General features: G+C 36.2%; 1 protein-coding gene across 4 annotated transcripts in view; it reads left to right on the top strand.

Annotated features, from left to right (window-relative positions):
• The first annotated feature begins 17,551 nt into the window (after positions 1 to 17,551).
• LOC106873030 (coiled-coil domain-containing protein 6) overlaps positions 17,552 to 19,151 on the top strand; it is a 180,954-nt gene continuing 179,354 nt past the window's right edge. For 2 of the 4 annotated variants that reach the window (XM_014920236.2, XM_014920235.2), the window contains exon 1: positions 17,555 to 18,014. In XM_014920236.2, the coding sequence (XP_014775722.1) occupies positions 17,772 to 18,014 (243 nt within the window). In that variant the 5' untranslated portion in view covers positions 17,555 to 17,771. Of the gene's footprint in view, positions 18,015 to 19,151 lie in introns of all 4 variants that reach the window. The other 2 variants (XM_052972984.1, XM_052972992.1) reach the window with 2 other exon arrangements.

Genomic DNA, 19,151 nt, shown 5'->3' with positions numbered 1-19,151 from the left:
GATATGTTTACATTGATGGTTGTTTTTATTTTATAATATTTTATTTATTTTCTTTTAGCACCGTATGGTAAGTTGAGTGACCAGGTTTGAATTCCTTGGGCCTTTTAGCAAAGGAAAAATACCATTAACTTGGTCTGTTTAAGACAACCAACCAAAAGATTTAGAGACAAAAGTTAACCCTTTTGTTACCAACCTGTCTGAAAATGCCCCTGGTTCTAGGACACAAACATCCTGATTTATTTAAAGTGATCTGAATTAAAAATCTTCCATCAAAATTTCATGCTAATTTAAGTTCCAAACACCAGCTTAATGACAAAATTATTTTACTAAATTCTTAATTATTTTGAAAGAAAGTGGGTATATTTCAGCAAAAATATGGTAATGAAAGGGTTGAATAATTTAAATACATAAGTTTTTGTGACAAAAGCTAAACAATTTAAAACAATATTTTGAGTCTTAAATTTTTTTTTTTTTTCTTGTCTGTTTGCATTTAGTTCTTTAATTCTTCTGGTATTAACATCAAGAAAAGTGTTCATCAGAAAGTTTATATATTTATTTGAGGTTGATGTTTCACTCTTCACAGTTTCCTGCTCCATGCCATTCTTCATGCAACAAAAAAGTTTGGTTATTTTCAGATTTGGAATTGCGAAAATGAAATTTTGTAATTTTAAATAATTAGAAATCAAAACATTCAAAACTGACTTCAAAGTCTGTTATCGTATTCTGGCTCGAATATCAATGGACATTGTATATTTCATTTTGTCTATGCCCCCACCATCAGCACCACGTAAGAGGTTGCACAATGAGAGTTGTCTTGGAGAGAATCATTAACTTAAAACTATTTGAGTATTTTGTCTTTCCTCCGTATGTCTAAATGTGTATGTGTCATATATATGAGGTTTAGCAAATATCTTATACTAAGGCCAACCTAAGTTTTGTAAGTGGATGTATTAGACAGAAACTGAAACTAGCTATCAAATGTGTATATCTATATACGTTTTATATGCAGAGATAATGTTGATTTGATGGACAGAGTGAATTTATTTGCAGCACAAATATTTGATCACTATAAACAAATCATATGTGTAGATTGTTCAGCAAAAATTTGCAGAAGCATCTTTCTCAGGCTTGAGTGACTTTATTATGTATGTGTGTGTGTGTGTCCTTGACTAGGCATCATGTGATGGTTGTAATGGAGGATCACCATCATACAGGCAAGGCTGTTCGTTTCCAGTATTCCAAGAAAAAACCAGCTCAACCATGGGAAAATATTACCTTGCTTGGAAACAAGTGAAGATTGGCAACAGGAAGAGTATCTGGCCATAGAAAATCTACCTCAACAAATTCTGTCTGACCCATGCAAACCTGGACAAGTGGATGTTAAATGATGATATATATATATATATATATAATAAGTCAGTCTTTTGAAATCTATTCCTCACAAGGCTGATCCTACAAACATGAAACACACCAACAACCCAAAGGTATCTATTTGTAAATGGGTCATTGATAGTTATAGGTCTTTGTCAGGGACCCTGGTAGTGTGCAGGTGACAGGATACAAATTGTTCGTTCTACATTCAGTAGTTTAGCAACCTTATCACCCATCTGCACCTCTTGTTCACAATAAGTTTTATTCCTTTCTATACAAAGTTTTTCTAAATTGTTTCAGCTTTGTGTTTTTTCAGTACTGGTGGCTATATTCGGTCCAGTTTAGAATTTATGTCAACCCTTTCATGTTGGTTAAATTTTAACTGAAGTGATTTACCTTCAATTTAAAATCAATTTCATATTTAAATTCTTTTAAATTCTGTACATTCTCATCAACCATTTTTGTTTTTACCATTTTCCTCTGCAGGCTGGCACATTACATATTTGCATAGTTGTTCCCTCCATTCTTAACCTTGTTGGTTCCAACTTGTTCCAAGACAGCCTTGAAATGTTTTCACTTCTCTCCCTTGAAAAACACCAGATATCTTTAAATATTTTAGATTCCTTTCTGTTGAAAATCATTTTATTTCAGTTTTTCTGCCGTCTTCCATTGAAGTATATTTTATCTAGAGATATATGTATAGAGAGTGATATATTCTATAATTTTTGCTTTCTATAGTTTTAGAAGTTCTCTCAGTTATATGTTCGAACATCAGATAAATTTTCATAGTCAATTATTTAGTTTGTTTTGGATAATAGGAGTAACTGCTTTTGCACTAACTGAATTGATACCCATTTAGTAATGCAACCAAACTGTGATAAATCTAAATCTTTTAGTGGTTTTTGTCTTTTACATTACCAGCATCTGAAGCCATGATATGAATGATGTTTTTGAATTCTATCTTGCAGCTGTTTTTTTTTCTCTTTTTTTTTTCTTGCTTTGCATGTGTAGTACATTGGAAGACTTCACATACATCAATCAAGTTCAATCAAAATATAAATAAAATTCCATCCAGCTATTTTTTCTAATATTTATTGGTTAATTTTGACAATTTTTAAATATATTTATTTTTTTTACTATTTATTTAATTTCGTAAGTTTTTTTTTTAATATGAGAAATATTTATATAATACCATCACATATATTTTTCTTCATACAGATGCAATCATACATACATGCAAACACTCATATTCATACCAACACGCATTTTCACGAATACATAAATTATGGAAATAAATATATTTTTATATAATTATGTCTTTGTTTTATTTTTTTAAATGTTGACCCTGTCTTAAAAGTTGCTTCTATGAATTTAATCAGATGTTTAAATTAAAAAATTTCTTGAAAAAAGTAATTTTGATTTGCCTAGATTTAACCTTCAAACAGCAGGCATCACCATTCGGTGTCTCATTAGAGAACAATGGATGTCATCAAGTAACACTCATGCATCTACAAATGCACCTAAGTGAGAGAAATCAAGTTGTAAATGGAAGATTATACAGTGATGATGACAAAGTCAATCCCTTCATCCACTAGCTTGAAGCTAACTTCACCACCACCAGGGCTTGTAGCTCTGCAAGCTGCATGGTGACCTCAGTAGTGCAGTGGCATGAAAAAAAGCACCCAGTCCATACTGTAAACTGGTTGACATTAGGTAGATGATGATGATACTTCAGATAGCACAGAAAAGATGCTTCAATTAGCTCTGGATGGAAAAAGTTCAGTTTTTCTCCATTTATGTATTCATCTTACAACAATATGGGAATTTCAAATGAATTTATTTATCCTTCTCTTGTCCATCCCTCCTCTAACAACTATATCATCTCTACTACTATTACTACTACTACTACTACTACTGCTGCTGCTCAGCTCTTACCCACTCTCTTCTGCATCCCTCTAACTATCCCAGCTCATGGTTCCTCTCTCATCTGCCCTTCAACCCTATCCATTCTAGTAGTCTACCTCCACATCCTCTCATTCTCCTTTCCATACAAACTTGCAAACCAATTTATCAACTCACCTTGTCTCTTGGGGCCCCTTAGGTACCTTGTCACCATTATCTATCTCTTGCAGTCCCTACTGTTCATTTTCTCTTCCCTTCCCCTTCTAGATGTGAGTAGCCATGCAGACCCTCTACAAGAACCTGCACTGCCCCCAGCCCTTCTCATAATTCAGTCCTCTCATCCACTAGCTTGAAGCTAATCCCATCCCCTTAGGGTTTATAGTTCTGTGTGCTGCATGGCAACCTTAATAAAGCTGGTGGCATGGAAAAAGGTACCCAATCCATACTGTAAAGTGGTTGGCACTAGGAAGGGCATCCATAGAAACCACGCCAAGACAGACATTGGAGCACATGCAATCCTTGGACATATTGCATTCTGTCAAACCATCCAACCCATGCTAGCATGGAAGATATATGTTAAATGACGGTGATGTTTACACCAGATGCAAAGGAAAGTGAATATTTTATGGCTCTTTACAGTAATGAGATTGAAAAATGATCAAAATAGAACTTCACAAATTTTCTTTGACTATGCTGACAGCTCACTTGAAAAAACACATTTTGGTAGATTATTGGTAAAATGATGTTTTGATAAATGCTCCAATTTTTCTTAAATGTATGTCGTGCAACCACTATTGAGACTTTCTTAGGTATTTTCAAAATGCATTTGATACTGAACATCATTTGAGTGACAGATTATGGTGAAATATGTCACATTTTAGAAATGATGAAGAACGAAGTTACATTTTTTAAACCATTCTGGAAACTAGTAATTCAGAGTCATTCCTTTTATTCAAAGGAAGAGTTATGTTCAAACAAGCACCTTCGCTTGATTGGGGAAGAAAGGTTTTTGTTTTATGTGATTATGAATCTGGCTTGTGCTCCATATCCTAATTTATTCAGCAAGTGATGCAGATGTCTCAAACAATTCACATTTGGGACTTTCCAGTGCATTTGTTGATGCGTTGATGACTCATTATTGCAATCAAGGGCACATATACACAGACAACTCTTTGTGATTACCTCGTATTTATGGTGCAATTATTGAGTATATCAGATTTATAAACATGTTGCTTAGTTCTGAGATATTGGATGCCCCTCCTAGGGACACAAAGAAAACGCATTCTATGCAAGTCCAGAGCCAACTCCTTGCCACCAGTCCCAACAGTGCCCAACCTGCGGCAGAACCTGAGTATGCATCAAATTGGTTGACCACAGTTGGACACACACACTGCCCCATCTTCTTCATTATGATGTCTTTAATCCTTATCAACAATGATGGATGAACTAATACTAATAATGGTCTGACAAAAAGAATGAGTCCTGTGGGACTGTGTGAATAAATAGAAAGCAAATGCCTATATTTGAAAGATTGAAGAAAGGTCAAGTTAAATAAGTGGTCATTCAACAACAGGTCAACACTTTAAGGTTGGGTGTGGCTTATTGACACAACATGCTTTCTTCTGCAGAGGACAGATGTGGCTTATTGACACATTGCTAAATTGTGAAGAAGACGGGTGTGGTATATAAGCCACATTTGCATTATAAGTTATTTGGTTGATTACCATCTAGCATTTTTTTTTTCTTGTTTTGTGTCCTGCACTGAAAATCTTGCTGTTTGTACCTGGCCTTAAAGGGTTAAGTGTCTGGTGACTATGCTTACCAATGTTCACAAGTGCTTTGCGGAAATTTCAAGGAAAATGGATCTCAGAACTAAGCAACATGTTTATAAATCTGATATACTCAATAATTGCACCATAAATACGAGGATTGTTGATAAAAGTGACATGCAAATTGGACAAATTGATTGCCTTTGAAAGTGTATAAAATGGTGCAAGAAACTGTTTTTCTATTTACTTGATATAATGGTTTTGAATAGCTACAATCTCTTGTAAAAACTGGGAATGAGTTATCTTCACGGAAGTTATCTTATGATGTCATCATTTGCTCTAGAAACATGGAAGACACACATGCATTCAATGGAAGAATGGCACTGGATCATCCAGATAGACTTGGTGCTTAGACGTCTCCTTTCTTGGAGTATTTGTCTGCAAATGATGCAAGACAAACAAGTCCTATACAATGTTATGTATGTATGCATATGTCCCAAAGAGAGAAGAAGCAAAAAATGGGGACATCGGAATGCAAGGAATGCGCAACTTCACTGTGCTTGGAATGCTTCAAGGATTATCATACTCCTAAAAAATATTAAAGTCAGGAACTTAGCATTTCTTATATTGCCCATTTGTCTTTATTTTTATAATCTAAGTTAAAACAGTATTTTCATAATTTTTGTACTTATAAATGAAAATAAGTATAAAAATACCCATAACAGATTTATTTTTTTGTCTTTTTGCCCATTTAGCTTACACATTCATGTCACCTCTTCTTGACATTTAGGGGTTAAATCAAAAAGATTTGGAAATAAAGTTTAGTAACTGAGAGAGAGAGAGAGAGATGTCTTTAATTATTAAAAACTGAAACCATACTCCATCTTTCCCATTTCAACCCAATATACTTTAGGTTGTAGTCTGACTTCAGAATATTGTGTATGGTATAGTCTGGCAACAAATAGCAGTTATTTTGATATTTCAGTAAATATTACTTAATATTAACCCTTCAGCATTTAAACCAGAGATATCTGGCTCAAATATTCTGCCCATTTTCTATCCAAATCAACCATATCTGGCCTCTTGCACACCTTACAATATCTTTCTGAAAATAAACAATCACATTCAAATCCTGAAATACAAGATAATGTAAACTGAAGCCATTTCTGCCTAAATTTGAGTGTGAATACTGAGGAATTTTCAACAGTTCATGGGCTTTGTTTTTCAATGCTTGAAGTGGAGAGTGATTTTGTTTTATAAGTATCAATATGGCTTCAGCAAATAACAATTCCAACTTGGAAGGGTTTACACTTGAAAACTGTTGTGGCAGACACCCCCCAAGTGAAGAGTGGGCTGCTTCACTACTAATAAATAGTGAGCTGACACAGTCAGCGAGGTTCGCTGTTCGGGCCAGTCCCACAGAGACAACAAAATACGTCATCGTAATGTGGAACATAACAAAAACTTACAAAAAATTGAAGAAAAAGGAAAATGACCATGACTTGTCTTCAGATAAATCAGATATTCCTGATTTTAGTTTGATGATGAGTATTTTGATAGCCAAAGTGAAGAAGATCTTCAAAATGCCATTCAAAAATATTAGGGTCACATGGTCAAACAATACAACTCCAATATCCCTAATTTTATTGAAAATGCATAATTTTTGATCATTGCAATTTAAACATCTGCAAATAAAATTTCAAGTCTACAAGCAAAAAGTTAAAGTTACAAACAAATATTGATAACGTTCTTGAGCGGTCTTAATTCAAGACATTTGAATAAATAAGCATTACATTTGACTGACATTTAAACGCTAAAGGGTTAAGGGTCTTAATGGTATACCCATTACTATGGTAGATTTAGTTTATCAGCTCATAGTACATCCTTCATCTCTGCTGCTTCACAACTTAGTCATCAACGATTGGGAATAACAATCAGTTTAAGTTAGCAATTTCATTTAAATGGAATGACTAGCTAGATTTGTACACTATATAATGTGATTACCATTATGTCTGTGTTGCAGTTAATATATTCTCTGACAATTTTTGTAATTGATAAGTATACTAATGTACACAAGCCTCTTTCGCTCTCACACATATACATTGTGTGTGCGTGCTCATTTGGTACTCAAGTGGAAACATCTGGCTTGTTTAGAGACTCTTCAACTATCATCAAGCAGTCACACAAATCTACTTCCTTGTAGTAGATACAAAAAGCTGACATCAGACAACAATCCGCTTGCCAATGGAAACCCCTTCATGTCAGGTACAAAACATGAGGGCTTCCACCATCAACAATAGTACAATGCAAAAAGGTCTGAAGCAAAGGTGGAGCAGAGTTGAGTGGGTGTGTGCTGTGTGCAAGAGATGAGATGGAGGGATGCCTCAACCAAATATGTCACAAAGAAACACCAGTACCAATTCTTCTGAGTAGATGCAGTAGGAAGTTTGTTGACAAAGAAATGGGTAGATAAAATAATTGAAATAATATGACAAGATAACTAAACCAGATAATTGAAATAATATGAGAAGATAAGTTTAGATCAGTTATAGACAACACAAGAACTTTAATGATCCCTGCATATATTCCTCAGTTAAGACAGGTGAACTAAAAGGCCCTGTTGCAAACCACCTCAATAATAAATGACAGATACAGTAACAATTGGTGGCTTTAATGGACCTGCTGGGCAACACTAGGATAGCTATTCTGGTGTACATGGAGAAGGGATCAAAGTTTTTAAAATTCTGACATGACTGATCAAGCTATTTGCAAGTTTAACTTGAGGAAATTGGCCAGTCACCTGATGACCAACCAATCAGGTGGATGCATAAACCAAATAGACAAATGGTTGTAAATTCTAAGTCATTTTCCAAGAAAGAATGTACCACTCAGTGTAAACCAGTTATTAGTCACTTCACAGTAGGAACTAGACAGGCACAGAGATACAAAACAGTCTGGAGTAGGAAGATATGAGAATTGAAAGATCTGTTTGCTAAACACAAATTCAAAGAGCTAAGTGTTGTATATGGTGAAAAAGAGGAGGAAATAAATGCCTATGGCAAAGGGGACAACTGGAAGTTTCTACAAGACAACCTGCTACAGGCCAGAGACTATATTTGTAGATAGAGCTAGGTTCCAGTTTAGAGAATGCAGCATAATGATCGAATAATATTCAGTAGTTGGAATCATAAAAAGTTGGAGATTATAAGAAAGTTGAGAGCAGGGAATGATATCCAGTTCATAGGAAAGAAGCTAGGCATCAAAGATAGTTAGCCCAGTGATATACCGAAAGTAATAGGTTTGCCGGTGTTCAGGAGGATCAGAGGTGTGAGATATCCTGGATTGCAAATGAGTCTGTGAATCATGACATTGTTTGGGAAAAGGATGTACACTTACCTTCACTGAAGCCACAAAGAAAGATGCTTGGATGTGTCAGGGGTTGTTAAATGAAGAGAACACATGAGAGAAAGGGATTATTCCAAGCAGACCTAACAGAGGAATCAGTCATTGAAGTTGACAGAGAAATCTATATTGAATTTGACTGCTATACATTCCAAATGGCCATTGAGGGTATGAAGATAGGAAAAAAAAGCCAGATCAGGAGGAATAATCAATGAAAGTTGAAAATAAAAGTGAAGTTGGATGCATGCCCATCATTCACATAATCCCTATGACTTGTATATCATTATCAACTATTACAAGAGCAAAAGTGTTGCTTTACAAAGAAATAACTGCTGTGGCATCGAATCTAATTAAGAAGACAACTTTCATCAGATGCAGCTTAGGTTTGTGTCAAGATAGGGTGCTACCAATGTCTTCTTCCTAATGAGGTAACTATATAAGTTATGAGAGCAAGTCACACTACTGAGCATTCACCAATCAAGAAAAGAGCTTTGACTGAGTACCATAGTCTATAAACTGATGATTGTGAAAAAATAACCACGAATAGAGATCCTGTCAGCCAAGTTAGTCATAAGCTATGAAAGTAGTAGAAAGGTTCATAGTACAACTAATTAGGGATAAAATTTGTTTACATAAAGTACAGGTTGGATTATTACAGTTGCCATTCACTTAAGACAACTGCTGGAAAAATTCTTGGTAAATAGTAAGCTTTTATGCCTTGATCTGGGGAAGGCTTTTCACAAGGTATCATACTCTTTTATCTGGGAGTTGCTTAGGAAATTAAATGTTGAATGGTTCACCAGAGCCATGCAAACCATGTCTAGTCATGCCGTCATTGAAATAAGCAATGAGTTCAGTAAGGAATTTAGTTTGCAAGTAAGTATCCATGTGAGCATCTCAGCATCCACCTGTTTCATACAGTTCTCCACAAAATAGAGTTTAAGACTGGTTGTTTTGGGGAGCTCTTGTATACCAATGACCCGGCTCACAGAGCTGGATCTGTCAAAGTGTTAGGAAAATATTCCAAATGTAGAAGCATAAAATCATGAAGTCAGAGACAGAGACAAAAGTGTTAGTTAATAAGAAAGAAGACTAGACTCCATTGCCATCTGGTAGAAGGCCATGCATGATATGAGAAAAGTAAGTCAAAATTCCATATCATTTACCTGGTGTAAATTATGAAGGCGCAGCAGGTTCATAGAATTACAAGAAGGCTGACAGGAAAGGATTTAATATGTAGATGCATATTAGTAGTTTGTAATAAAAGTACCCCTGAAATAAATTCTTTTAATCGCTCAGAGGGTTCCATAAAAGTAGCTGATAGCTTTTCTCATAGAGGTCACTTCTGAGACATTGGAGGAAACAGTTCTGAAAGTAAAAACAGATTGAGAAAATGTTCAGGGAACTATTATCTCTACCTCCAGCAAAGGGATTCTCTAAGCGAATGTGAACCAGTTGTATATGTCTGTATTATGCACAAAACTGGATGGTAGTAAAACATGGGCAGCAGATGAAGGCTCCATTGAATGTATAATGTTATCTTTTACTTGTTTCAGTCATTTGACTGCGACTATGCTGGGGCATGCCTTGAATTTTTAGTCGAAGGAATTAACCCCAGTACTTATTCTATCAGTCTCTTTTGCCAAACTGCTAAGTTACAGGGACGCAAACACACCAACACTAGTTGTTGAGCAGTGGTGGAGGACAAACATAGACACAAAGACACACACACACACACACACACATATATATATATATATATATATATACACATGATGGGCTTCTTTCAGTTTCCATCTACCAAATCCACTCACAAGGCTTTGGTTGGTACAAGGCTATAGTGGAAGACACTTGCTCAAGGTGCCATGCAGTGGAACTGAACCCTGAACCATGTGGCTGGGAAGCAAGCTTCTTACCACACACCCACACCTGCACTTATGTTAGTGAACATAAACGACAAAGCACAAATGAACTGAGAGAAAAACTGGGTAACTTCCAAAACAAAAAATGTGGTTTGTGTTGAAAATCTGATACTGAAATAAATATATTACTACTGCAAGCCAAGGTCCATCTCACTTCAAGATAAACTGAAAAGTCAATTTGAATATCTTCTTTCTTTCAGCTGTTTCAGTCATTGGACTTCAGCCATGCTCGGGCAGTGCTTTGAAGGGTTTTGTCAGATGAATTGAACCTCGTACACTAAGTTAGGGCGTATAAAGCAACAAACACTGGCTGTCATGTGTTGTTGGAGGAAAAAACATAAACACTAAGGCATACACACATATACACATGTACACATGCATACACACACACATGCAAAGTTCCTTGCGAGACACTTCTGTCAAACTTGCTTTTTTGACTGGGACTTGCTTATGTCCAGAAAGTTTTTGTTGGATGTGACATTTGCAAAAGTCTGTGTGCAGAACTGTGCATTACCATTGTTGCTTTTGTTAAAGTTATTAAGAGAATTGTCAACGTTGCCTTCATTTGTATTAAAAACATTTTACTTTCAAAATTTTAATACTGCCTTTTATAATATTTTTATCTATTTCCCTAATTTTTTTTCTAAAAAATCACATTTGATTTCATTTGTATTTTTTTAGGGAGATTTTCTTCTTTCTTTTCATTACTTTGGGTTCTACAAAATCTAATCCAAGAAGCAATTTTCAAATTCATCTTCCTGAGTCACAGTTCACTTAGCATCAACGACCCTCTCATTATATTAGATACCTTTAACAAGCATACCACATCTTGGTTCTTACACCTTTTCCATTGCCATTTGTGTTCTCCCTTGCCTTAGGGCCAAACTTGAATTGTCATTACCAATAAGCAAGCTGCCAGAATCATCAGCACACCAGACAAAATGCTCAGTGGTATTTCTTCTAGCTTTACATTTTGAGTTCAAATATCACAGAGGTTGATTTTTGCTTTCATCTTTTTGGGGCCAATTAAATAAATACCAGTTGAGCACTGAGGTTGGTGTAATAATCTCACCCACCCACTAAAAAATTGCTGGGCTTGTCAAAATCTGAATCCTTTTATCCTTCTAAGAATTTACCAATATTGTGCCTGTAACAATATCTTTTTTGTATGTGTGTGGGTGGGGGGTGGGGTGAGGGGTTATGTTTTTTGAACATAACCAATATAACATTGTAACTGAAATAACATAGAATTAGGTTGTTTTAACTTCACTAAGTTTCTCTTATATCTTAGTAGAGAGAAATTGGTTACCTATGGAACAGTTAAGAATTTCAAAAGAATAAAAGACAAATCTGATTTATTATTTATAAGTACAACTTAATCTCTGTCAGAATTCTATCAGTTCTAGCAACCTTTGTAGTTTGCAATGGCTCTGATTTGAATAATTAAACTTGCTGTACTATTCCTTTGTTAGTTATAGACTTAGTTTCAAATGCTTGATTGTGGAAAAGCATGATTTGAGGAAGTGACTTGTCATTGAGTGAAGCATTGGTTAAAGTATGTCAGATACTTTATATACATTATGTACAGATATACATTGTACAAGTAAGCATGTGGACTAAAGGAAACAGTGTAGCTCTAGGAGGTCATAAGTGGGAATGAAGAACTGGAAAAAGTATTGAGTGTGAAATCTGAGAGGAGAGACAGTATAAGTGAATTCAGGTTGGATTCCAAAAGTAGCAGGAACACTGGGACTGGTGTATTGCTGTGCAAGGTAACTATTTTGAAGGAGATGATGTTAAAACTTAGGTATTTAAGTTATTTTTTTAAAAATGTAACTAGTCCAGGAACCTTTTAGGTATTTAAGTTATTTTTTTAAAAATGTAACTAGTCCAGGAACCTTTTGATACCATCTCATATATGAGCAGTCCTCTAATCTGGGTCTTGAACTTCATAGAAGGTCAGCTATTGATCAAGATTGAAACATTTTCTGGTACTAAAGAGAAAGCTTAGTCTTTGTGATACTGTTTTGGCTATGTTGTATGTGTGCTTGATTGCACCATGAGATATCATCGGAGGTGTGAGGATGAGGTCTAACATTTAAAATTCTTGTATTTTGCTCTTGTGTATAGAGGGTGAGATACAAAAATGTTGCTGTTGAGATATCTGGCAAGAGAAGTTTAGGTTGCATATATATGATGTCAGTGCACAGATGGCTCCATCATAAGGTCCAGTCCTTGTTGCAATGTGGTGGCTTGTATGCCTCAATGACCCCAAGAGCAATGTCAGTAGAACATAAGCTCCTGGTAGGTCTTCCATGCTGGACAGGTCAAAGGATAGAGACCAGACTGATATGGACCACCTCTTCCCAGAGATAAAAATGGGTTTGTGTTGGGCCAATACCACTACGTAGAAAAAGTAAAATTACAGAAACAACAAAGACAATTCAAAACCAACAAGTCTTGAGAGAGAGACTACACTTATGAAGTGCAGCTCAATCTGAAAAGAAGCTGCAAGGCTGACTCACTGTTTGATCACCAGGAGACAGCTTGGAGTGAAGAACACAAGAAAGAATTTGTCATACTCCATAGGGAGAGTTGACATCTGCTCTTCTCTCCATTCTTGCAAACTCATTTTGCCCTTTATGGACAGACTTGTGACTGGTGACGAAAAATGGACCTTCTATTGAAATGTTAAACGTCATAAACAGTGGCTTGGTAAAAGGGGAAAAAGCTCAACCACAACCGTGAAGGGAACTTCATGGAAAAACGGTTCTTCTCTCTTCTCCATAGGGAGTGAAGAGCTTAAATATGTGTAGAAAGTTAAGAAATCATAAAGGGTGGTATCATTTACTTAGGAATATGTTGTCAGAACTGACAAAATCTTGGGTTCTAATGTACAGAAGGTAGAGTGTGGGAAATATTACCAAACCTTGAGGTACAGCAGAGTTGATACAGTGTGCATCAAAGAGAATGCCATTACCACAAACTGAAAATAGTAAAAACTTACACATCAAAATAGCTGCAACCTACAAAGCTATACTAAGTCCAGATTCTGTGATGTATTGACAACCGATTCCTGTGAATCCTAAAAAAACTTGTGCACTGTTTAACTCTATTTTGTCAATCATTCTTGTGCTTCAAAACCAACAAACCAAATGAAATTTTTCTTCACAATATTTCATTTTATATCAATAAATATAACCTGGAAGAATGTAAAGTTAGTCCCAAGCCAGACTGAAGATTATATTATCAGGTCATCCCATAAGTTCTGTCTGAATTTTGAATAAAGAAAACAAGCGATCAAATATTATATTTAATTGAAATTTAATCATCAATATACTTTCCCTGATTATCTATGACTTCCTTCCATCTATTTACAAGCTTTTTAATCCCATCAATGTAAAACTCTTTTGGTTTCAAAGCGAAGAACTCTGAAATGTCAGTTTCGACCTCCTCCTGGCTTGTGAAGGTTATGTCCCCCAAATGATTCTGTAAACTACAAAACAAATGGTAGTCTGAAGGAGCAAGGCTGGGAGAATAAAGTGGATGAGGAATTTTTTCCCAACCAAGCTCTTCGATCTTCTGTGATGTGATCTTTGCAGTGTGGGGTCGTGCATTGTCCTGATGAAACATCACTCCTTTTTGATTCACTAAAGCGAGTCTTTTTTTCTTCAAAGCTTGGTTCAAACACTCTAATTGCTGACAGTAGACTTGAGCATTGATTGTTGCATTAGGTGGTAACAATTCAAAGTAAATTACTCCTTTGCAATCCCACGAGATAGAGAGAAGAAACTTTTTCCCATGAAGTTCCCTTCTCAGTTGTAGTTGAGCTTTTTCCCTTTTACCATGCCACTGTTTACGACGTTTAACATTTCGATAGAAGATCCATTTTTCGTTGCCAGTCACAAGTCTATCCAAAAAGGGTGAAATGAGTTTGTGAGAATGGAGAGAAGAGCAGATGTCAACTCAGGATTTGCGGTTGCTTTCGGACAATTCATGAGGCACCCATTTTCCAATAGGAACCTTTCCAAGTGTTGAAGATGACGATGAACATTTGTTTGGTTTGAAATAAGATTTATTGCCAATTCTTCAACTGATAATGCAGGATTTTCTTCAAGTAATACCTCAAGGAGCTTATCATCAAACTCAACTGGATGTCCTGTTCGATTTTCATCTTCAAGGCTGAAATCTCCACTTCTGAATTTTGCAAACCATCTTCTGCAAGTTCTTTCATTCAAGCATTCTTTCTCATAAACTGAGTGTATGTTTCGAGTCGCTTCGGCTGCAGAATTTCCTTTTTTTGTACTCATAAAGCCTTATGTGCCTTAAATGCTCTTTGGATACTTCCATGTGAGAAATGGTTTTAATCAAAGAAATTTTAATTCTATTATTCTGTAAAATAATATTTAATTAGTTTAAATGTGCACAAATGCATAAAAATAATTTTTAATTCCATTAGACATTCTAAAATACTATTAAATTTCATTCAATTTTAAAAAAGGTAAAATCGGACAGAACTTATGGGATGACCTGATAGTTTATCTGAGATCCTAGTTGCAAAACCTACAAATAGTTTCTAAGCATTCAAAACGAACAATATTTTTTCTATTGATCTACTCTAGGTGAACTGACCAGAACTATTCAACATGACATTCATTTTTTCTCTTCAAACAAACTTCACAGTACACATCTAACCAATGACTGTTAGCTGAAAAATCTCAAGGTCAGTCATTTCTGGTGTTAGGCACAGCAACCATTCCCATTTGCGAAGACCATTTAAAAGCATCCTTCATCTTCTCATGTTACAGATCCCATCTAGATTGGAGGACTGATATACAGTCATATACTTTACTCCACTCCCACTCCTTCCATCCAAGAGATGCTGCTCACTCTATATATCTGCAGCAGCTGCCACAATTATATAGAAGTAATGGATGCAAAGCACTCTCTCTCTCTCTACATATATACACACACACACACACACACATATATGTATGTGTGCATATATGTATGTACGTATGTATGTATCATCATCATGTTCATCGTTTAATATCCACCTTCCATGCTGATATGGGTTGGACAGTTTGACAGGAACAGGCCAGGCAGAAGACTACACCAAGCTTCTGTGTCTGTTTTGGCATGGTTTTCATGGCTGGATGTCCTTCCTAACACCTAACATCAACCACATTGCAGAGTGGACTGAGTGCTTTTACATGGCATCAGCACAGGCGAGGTCAGTTTTGGCATGGTTTTTATAGCTGGACGCCCTTCCAAAGGCCAACCACTTTACAGTGTGGACTAGATGCATTTTATGAGGCACCAGTACCGGCAGGGTCACCAAGTAACTTGCAAAACAAGGAATTTTGAGAGGGGAAGGGTCATTGGAGGAGGTGATCTTGTATCAGATGATGAAAAGTTAGAATGTGACAGAAACAGATGTCTTGGTTATCCGACCAGAGAGAGAGAGAGAGAGAGAGAGAGAGAGAGAGAGAGAGAGAGTAGGAGTCAGCAAAAGTGCAAGAGAGAGCAGGAGAGAGATGGTGGTGAAGTGCCAGGGTATACTTGCAAGAAATGGAGATCAGAGCATAGATGGGATGATAGATTTTACCTTTTACCTCACCACTTCATCCCATGTCTTTCTGGGTCTTGCTCTTCCACAGGTACTATCCACTTTCAGTGACCAGCACTTTTTTATACAGCTGTCTTCATTCATATGCATCACATGTCCAGACCAACATAGTCTCCTCTCCTGTATGCCATCTCCTTATGCCCAACTTTTCTCTCAACATATTTACGCTTTGTCATTCATGCACACTGATGCTGCACATCCAACAGAGCATGCTGCCTTCATTCCTCTCTAGTCTACACATGTCCTCTGCATTCAGAGCCCAAGTCTCACTACTGTTCGTACACAAGCATCATGCAATCTACCTTCCACTCTGAGAGAGAGTCCTTTTGTTGCCAACAAGGGTAGCAGTTCTCTGAACTTCCTCAATCCTATTCTTATTCTAGAAGCAATTCTTTCAGAGCATCCACCACCATTACTAATTTGATCACCTAAGTTGCAGAAACTACCCACTACCTCCAGAGAGCCTCCTGGGTATTTGAGAGAGAGTCTAAGTCCTGCATGCTGTTAGTGCTTATTGTTCCTGCCACACATGAAGGCGACCTTATCAGTTAATCTACCTGTAATTCCACTGCGTTTCTTATGTGTCTGTAACTTATACTTGGTGCAGCTAATGTATATATTGTTACTATTATGCAAAAGTGTCGTTAGTCCAAAATGTTGCTTGGTGAGCAGTGAAACCTGGGTTGGCAGTTGAAAACACCAAGTTGCTGCTCGAGCTAGTGAGACTAGACAGGTAAATGGCCTAAATGGTATGACAATTTTTCCATTCTGTGGTGGTAGGCTCCTCAGCTGGGATGCCACATGCTGTGACACTAGGACAGTTGTCAAGTTTTGTAAGGATCCTAAACGAATTTACAGAGAGGAGACATATTTGGTAAGATTAGTGAAGAGAATCAAGACATTTTGTACATATCTCATACAAGCTCATTTACTATAGGGAGGGAGAATACTGGCTTCCCTGAGTTTATGCACCTACACGGGGTGGTGGGGTGGGGGGTGACACACAAACTTTTTATTCAAAGGTAACTACAGAACTCGATTGCTTTACACGGGGCACCAAAAACACCCATTTTAAGAAAAACGAATTCTAAGTTTGGTGTTTTTGTCGTCCTGTCAACTAATAAAAAATGGGCTCCAAAATCGATTCTTTTTAACATTTGTCGCCGCCACTTTGTATAAGTGATCAAACAACCAAAGACTTAATAATGAGTAATTCTGCACTCTATTTTATTGTTTTTATACATTTAAAAGTAAACATTTTAGGATATAATTAAAGAAAAAATTTTACATGTATATGTACTCATAATTTATGAAGTTACTTAAAAAAAATATATAATGTTTATTTAATTTCTTTCAAGTGAGATATTTAACATTAAAGATACGAAAAGTGTCATCTAGTTTATTGCAGACGCCATTGGAGAGGGGTTTCGGTAAAAGAAAATAAATAAACAGCACCATCGACCACAGAATGGGATTTTAATTGTTCTGGTTAGATAAATCGTGAGCGTGAGACTAGCTCTGTTTCATAACCAGATACGAAACTACATCATTGCAGAGCCGGCAACTAGATATTAGCGTAGTAATAATCATCATCGTCGTCAAGATTGACAGCAAGCGAAACGGCGCTTTACACAGCCAGCGTTGGTATGTGCATGGCATTGCTGCTGCCGCCGCTGTAATAAAAGTGAGTGTATATGTGTATGTAACTAGTCATGATGACATTGGTAATGCTGCTGCTGCTGTAAAGTAGTGTGTGTGTGTGTATGTGTACTAGTCATGATGGCGGACAGCGCGAGTGAATTGGAGAGTGACACCAGCTCTTTGGACGGTGTTGGAGGCTGTAGTGGGCCCACTATGCAACCTCCATCACCTGCACAGGTGGAGCAAATTCTTTCCAAACGGATTGATTCATTGCAACAGGAAAATAAAGTGCTCAAAGTTGAACTGGACACTTATAAACTTAAGTGTAAGACATTACAAGAGGAAAACCGTGAATTAAGAAAAGCCAGCGTGAGCATAGTAAGTATTGTTTTCTTTCTTTCATTGGATTTCCACTGGTCTTATTTCTAGTATTTTCTTTTACACTTCTTGTGAAATATTTTCGCGTTACTCCTCATCGATTTAAATATAAAAATGAAAGAAGAAAAAGAAATTAAAATTTAAAAATAGATTCCAACATGTTTTTGCTTTCGGTTTTGTTCTTCTATTTATGTAGTTTCTGTTTTCCGCCAACTGTTTGCTTTTATTCATTTCTTTTTCCTTTAGCGTATTATGTTCCCGACAAATTGCAGGTATTATTATTACTGCAAACCTGTGTAGGTCTCTGACCATCTGGCCATTTCGTTGAGCTGACCGACAGCAGTCTTCGGTCCATTCAGAAACTAATACCCAACTTTCTCCACAGTTTTTAGCCTTCAATTTTTTTTTCTTATTATTATTTCTGAATTCTTTAAGGAATGTATGCCTGCTATCTCATTTTTATCTGTTTAAATTGGCGGCTCATTTGTTTAGGGAAGATAAAACCGAACAAGATAAACAAAAGTGGAATGTTTAAAGAAATTTACAATTTTACTTTCGGCCATTAATAATAATCTTTGCGCCAGTTCTGTTAACCTTTTTCAGTTAGAACCTTCTGTCTATATTTTAGGTTAGTTACCACGCGTATCTCCACTTGGAACGAGACGCTTTCTGCCGTACCAACCGTACTAACATTTCTTTAATCTTTACCTCTTGTGTTTTGGGTCACATGAGGATTCATCTGCTAAACAGTCCTACCTAAGACAAGCCATCGAAGATCTATTGTATGACAATTCTAATAGTTGGTGCTCTAATGCTCAATATTGGATTCTCAGCATGCACCAGTGGTTATAAGAAAATGTCTCCCTCCCCTAGAGAGTTTTTATTTTTTATTTTGTTACATAGCTGTATATATATTTTCTTTCGAATCTCTCTCTCTCTCTCTCTCTCTCTCTCTATATATATATATATATCCTCACACCCATGTGCAAGCATATATACTTTCTTCTGGATGTCGACGGTAAATTGTTATATGACTTATCGTCGACATTGTTTCGGGATGATTTGTTTTGATTTTTGAATGGCAGCTGTTCATGTTTCATAGTAACGAATATATATATATATATATATATATATATA

Source organism: Octopus bimaculoides, chromosome 1, assembly GCF_001194135.2.
Source record: "Octopus bimaculoides isolate UCB-OBI-ISO-001 chromosome 1, ASM119413v2, whole genome shotgun sequence".
NCBI lineage: Eukaryota > Metazoa > Mollusca > Cephalopoda > Octopoda > Octopodidae > Octopus > Octopus bimaculoides.
The sequence above is the reverse complement of the archived record's forward strand: the minus strand, read 5'-3'. Positions and strand labels throughout refer to the sequence as shown.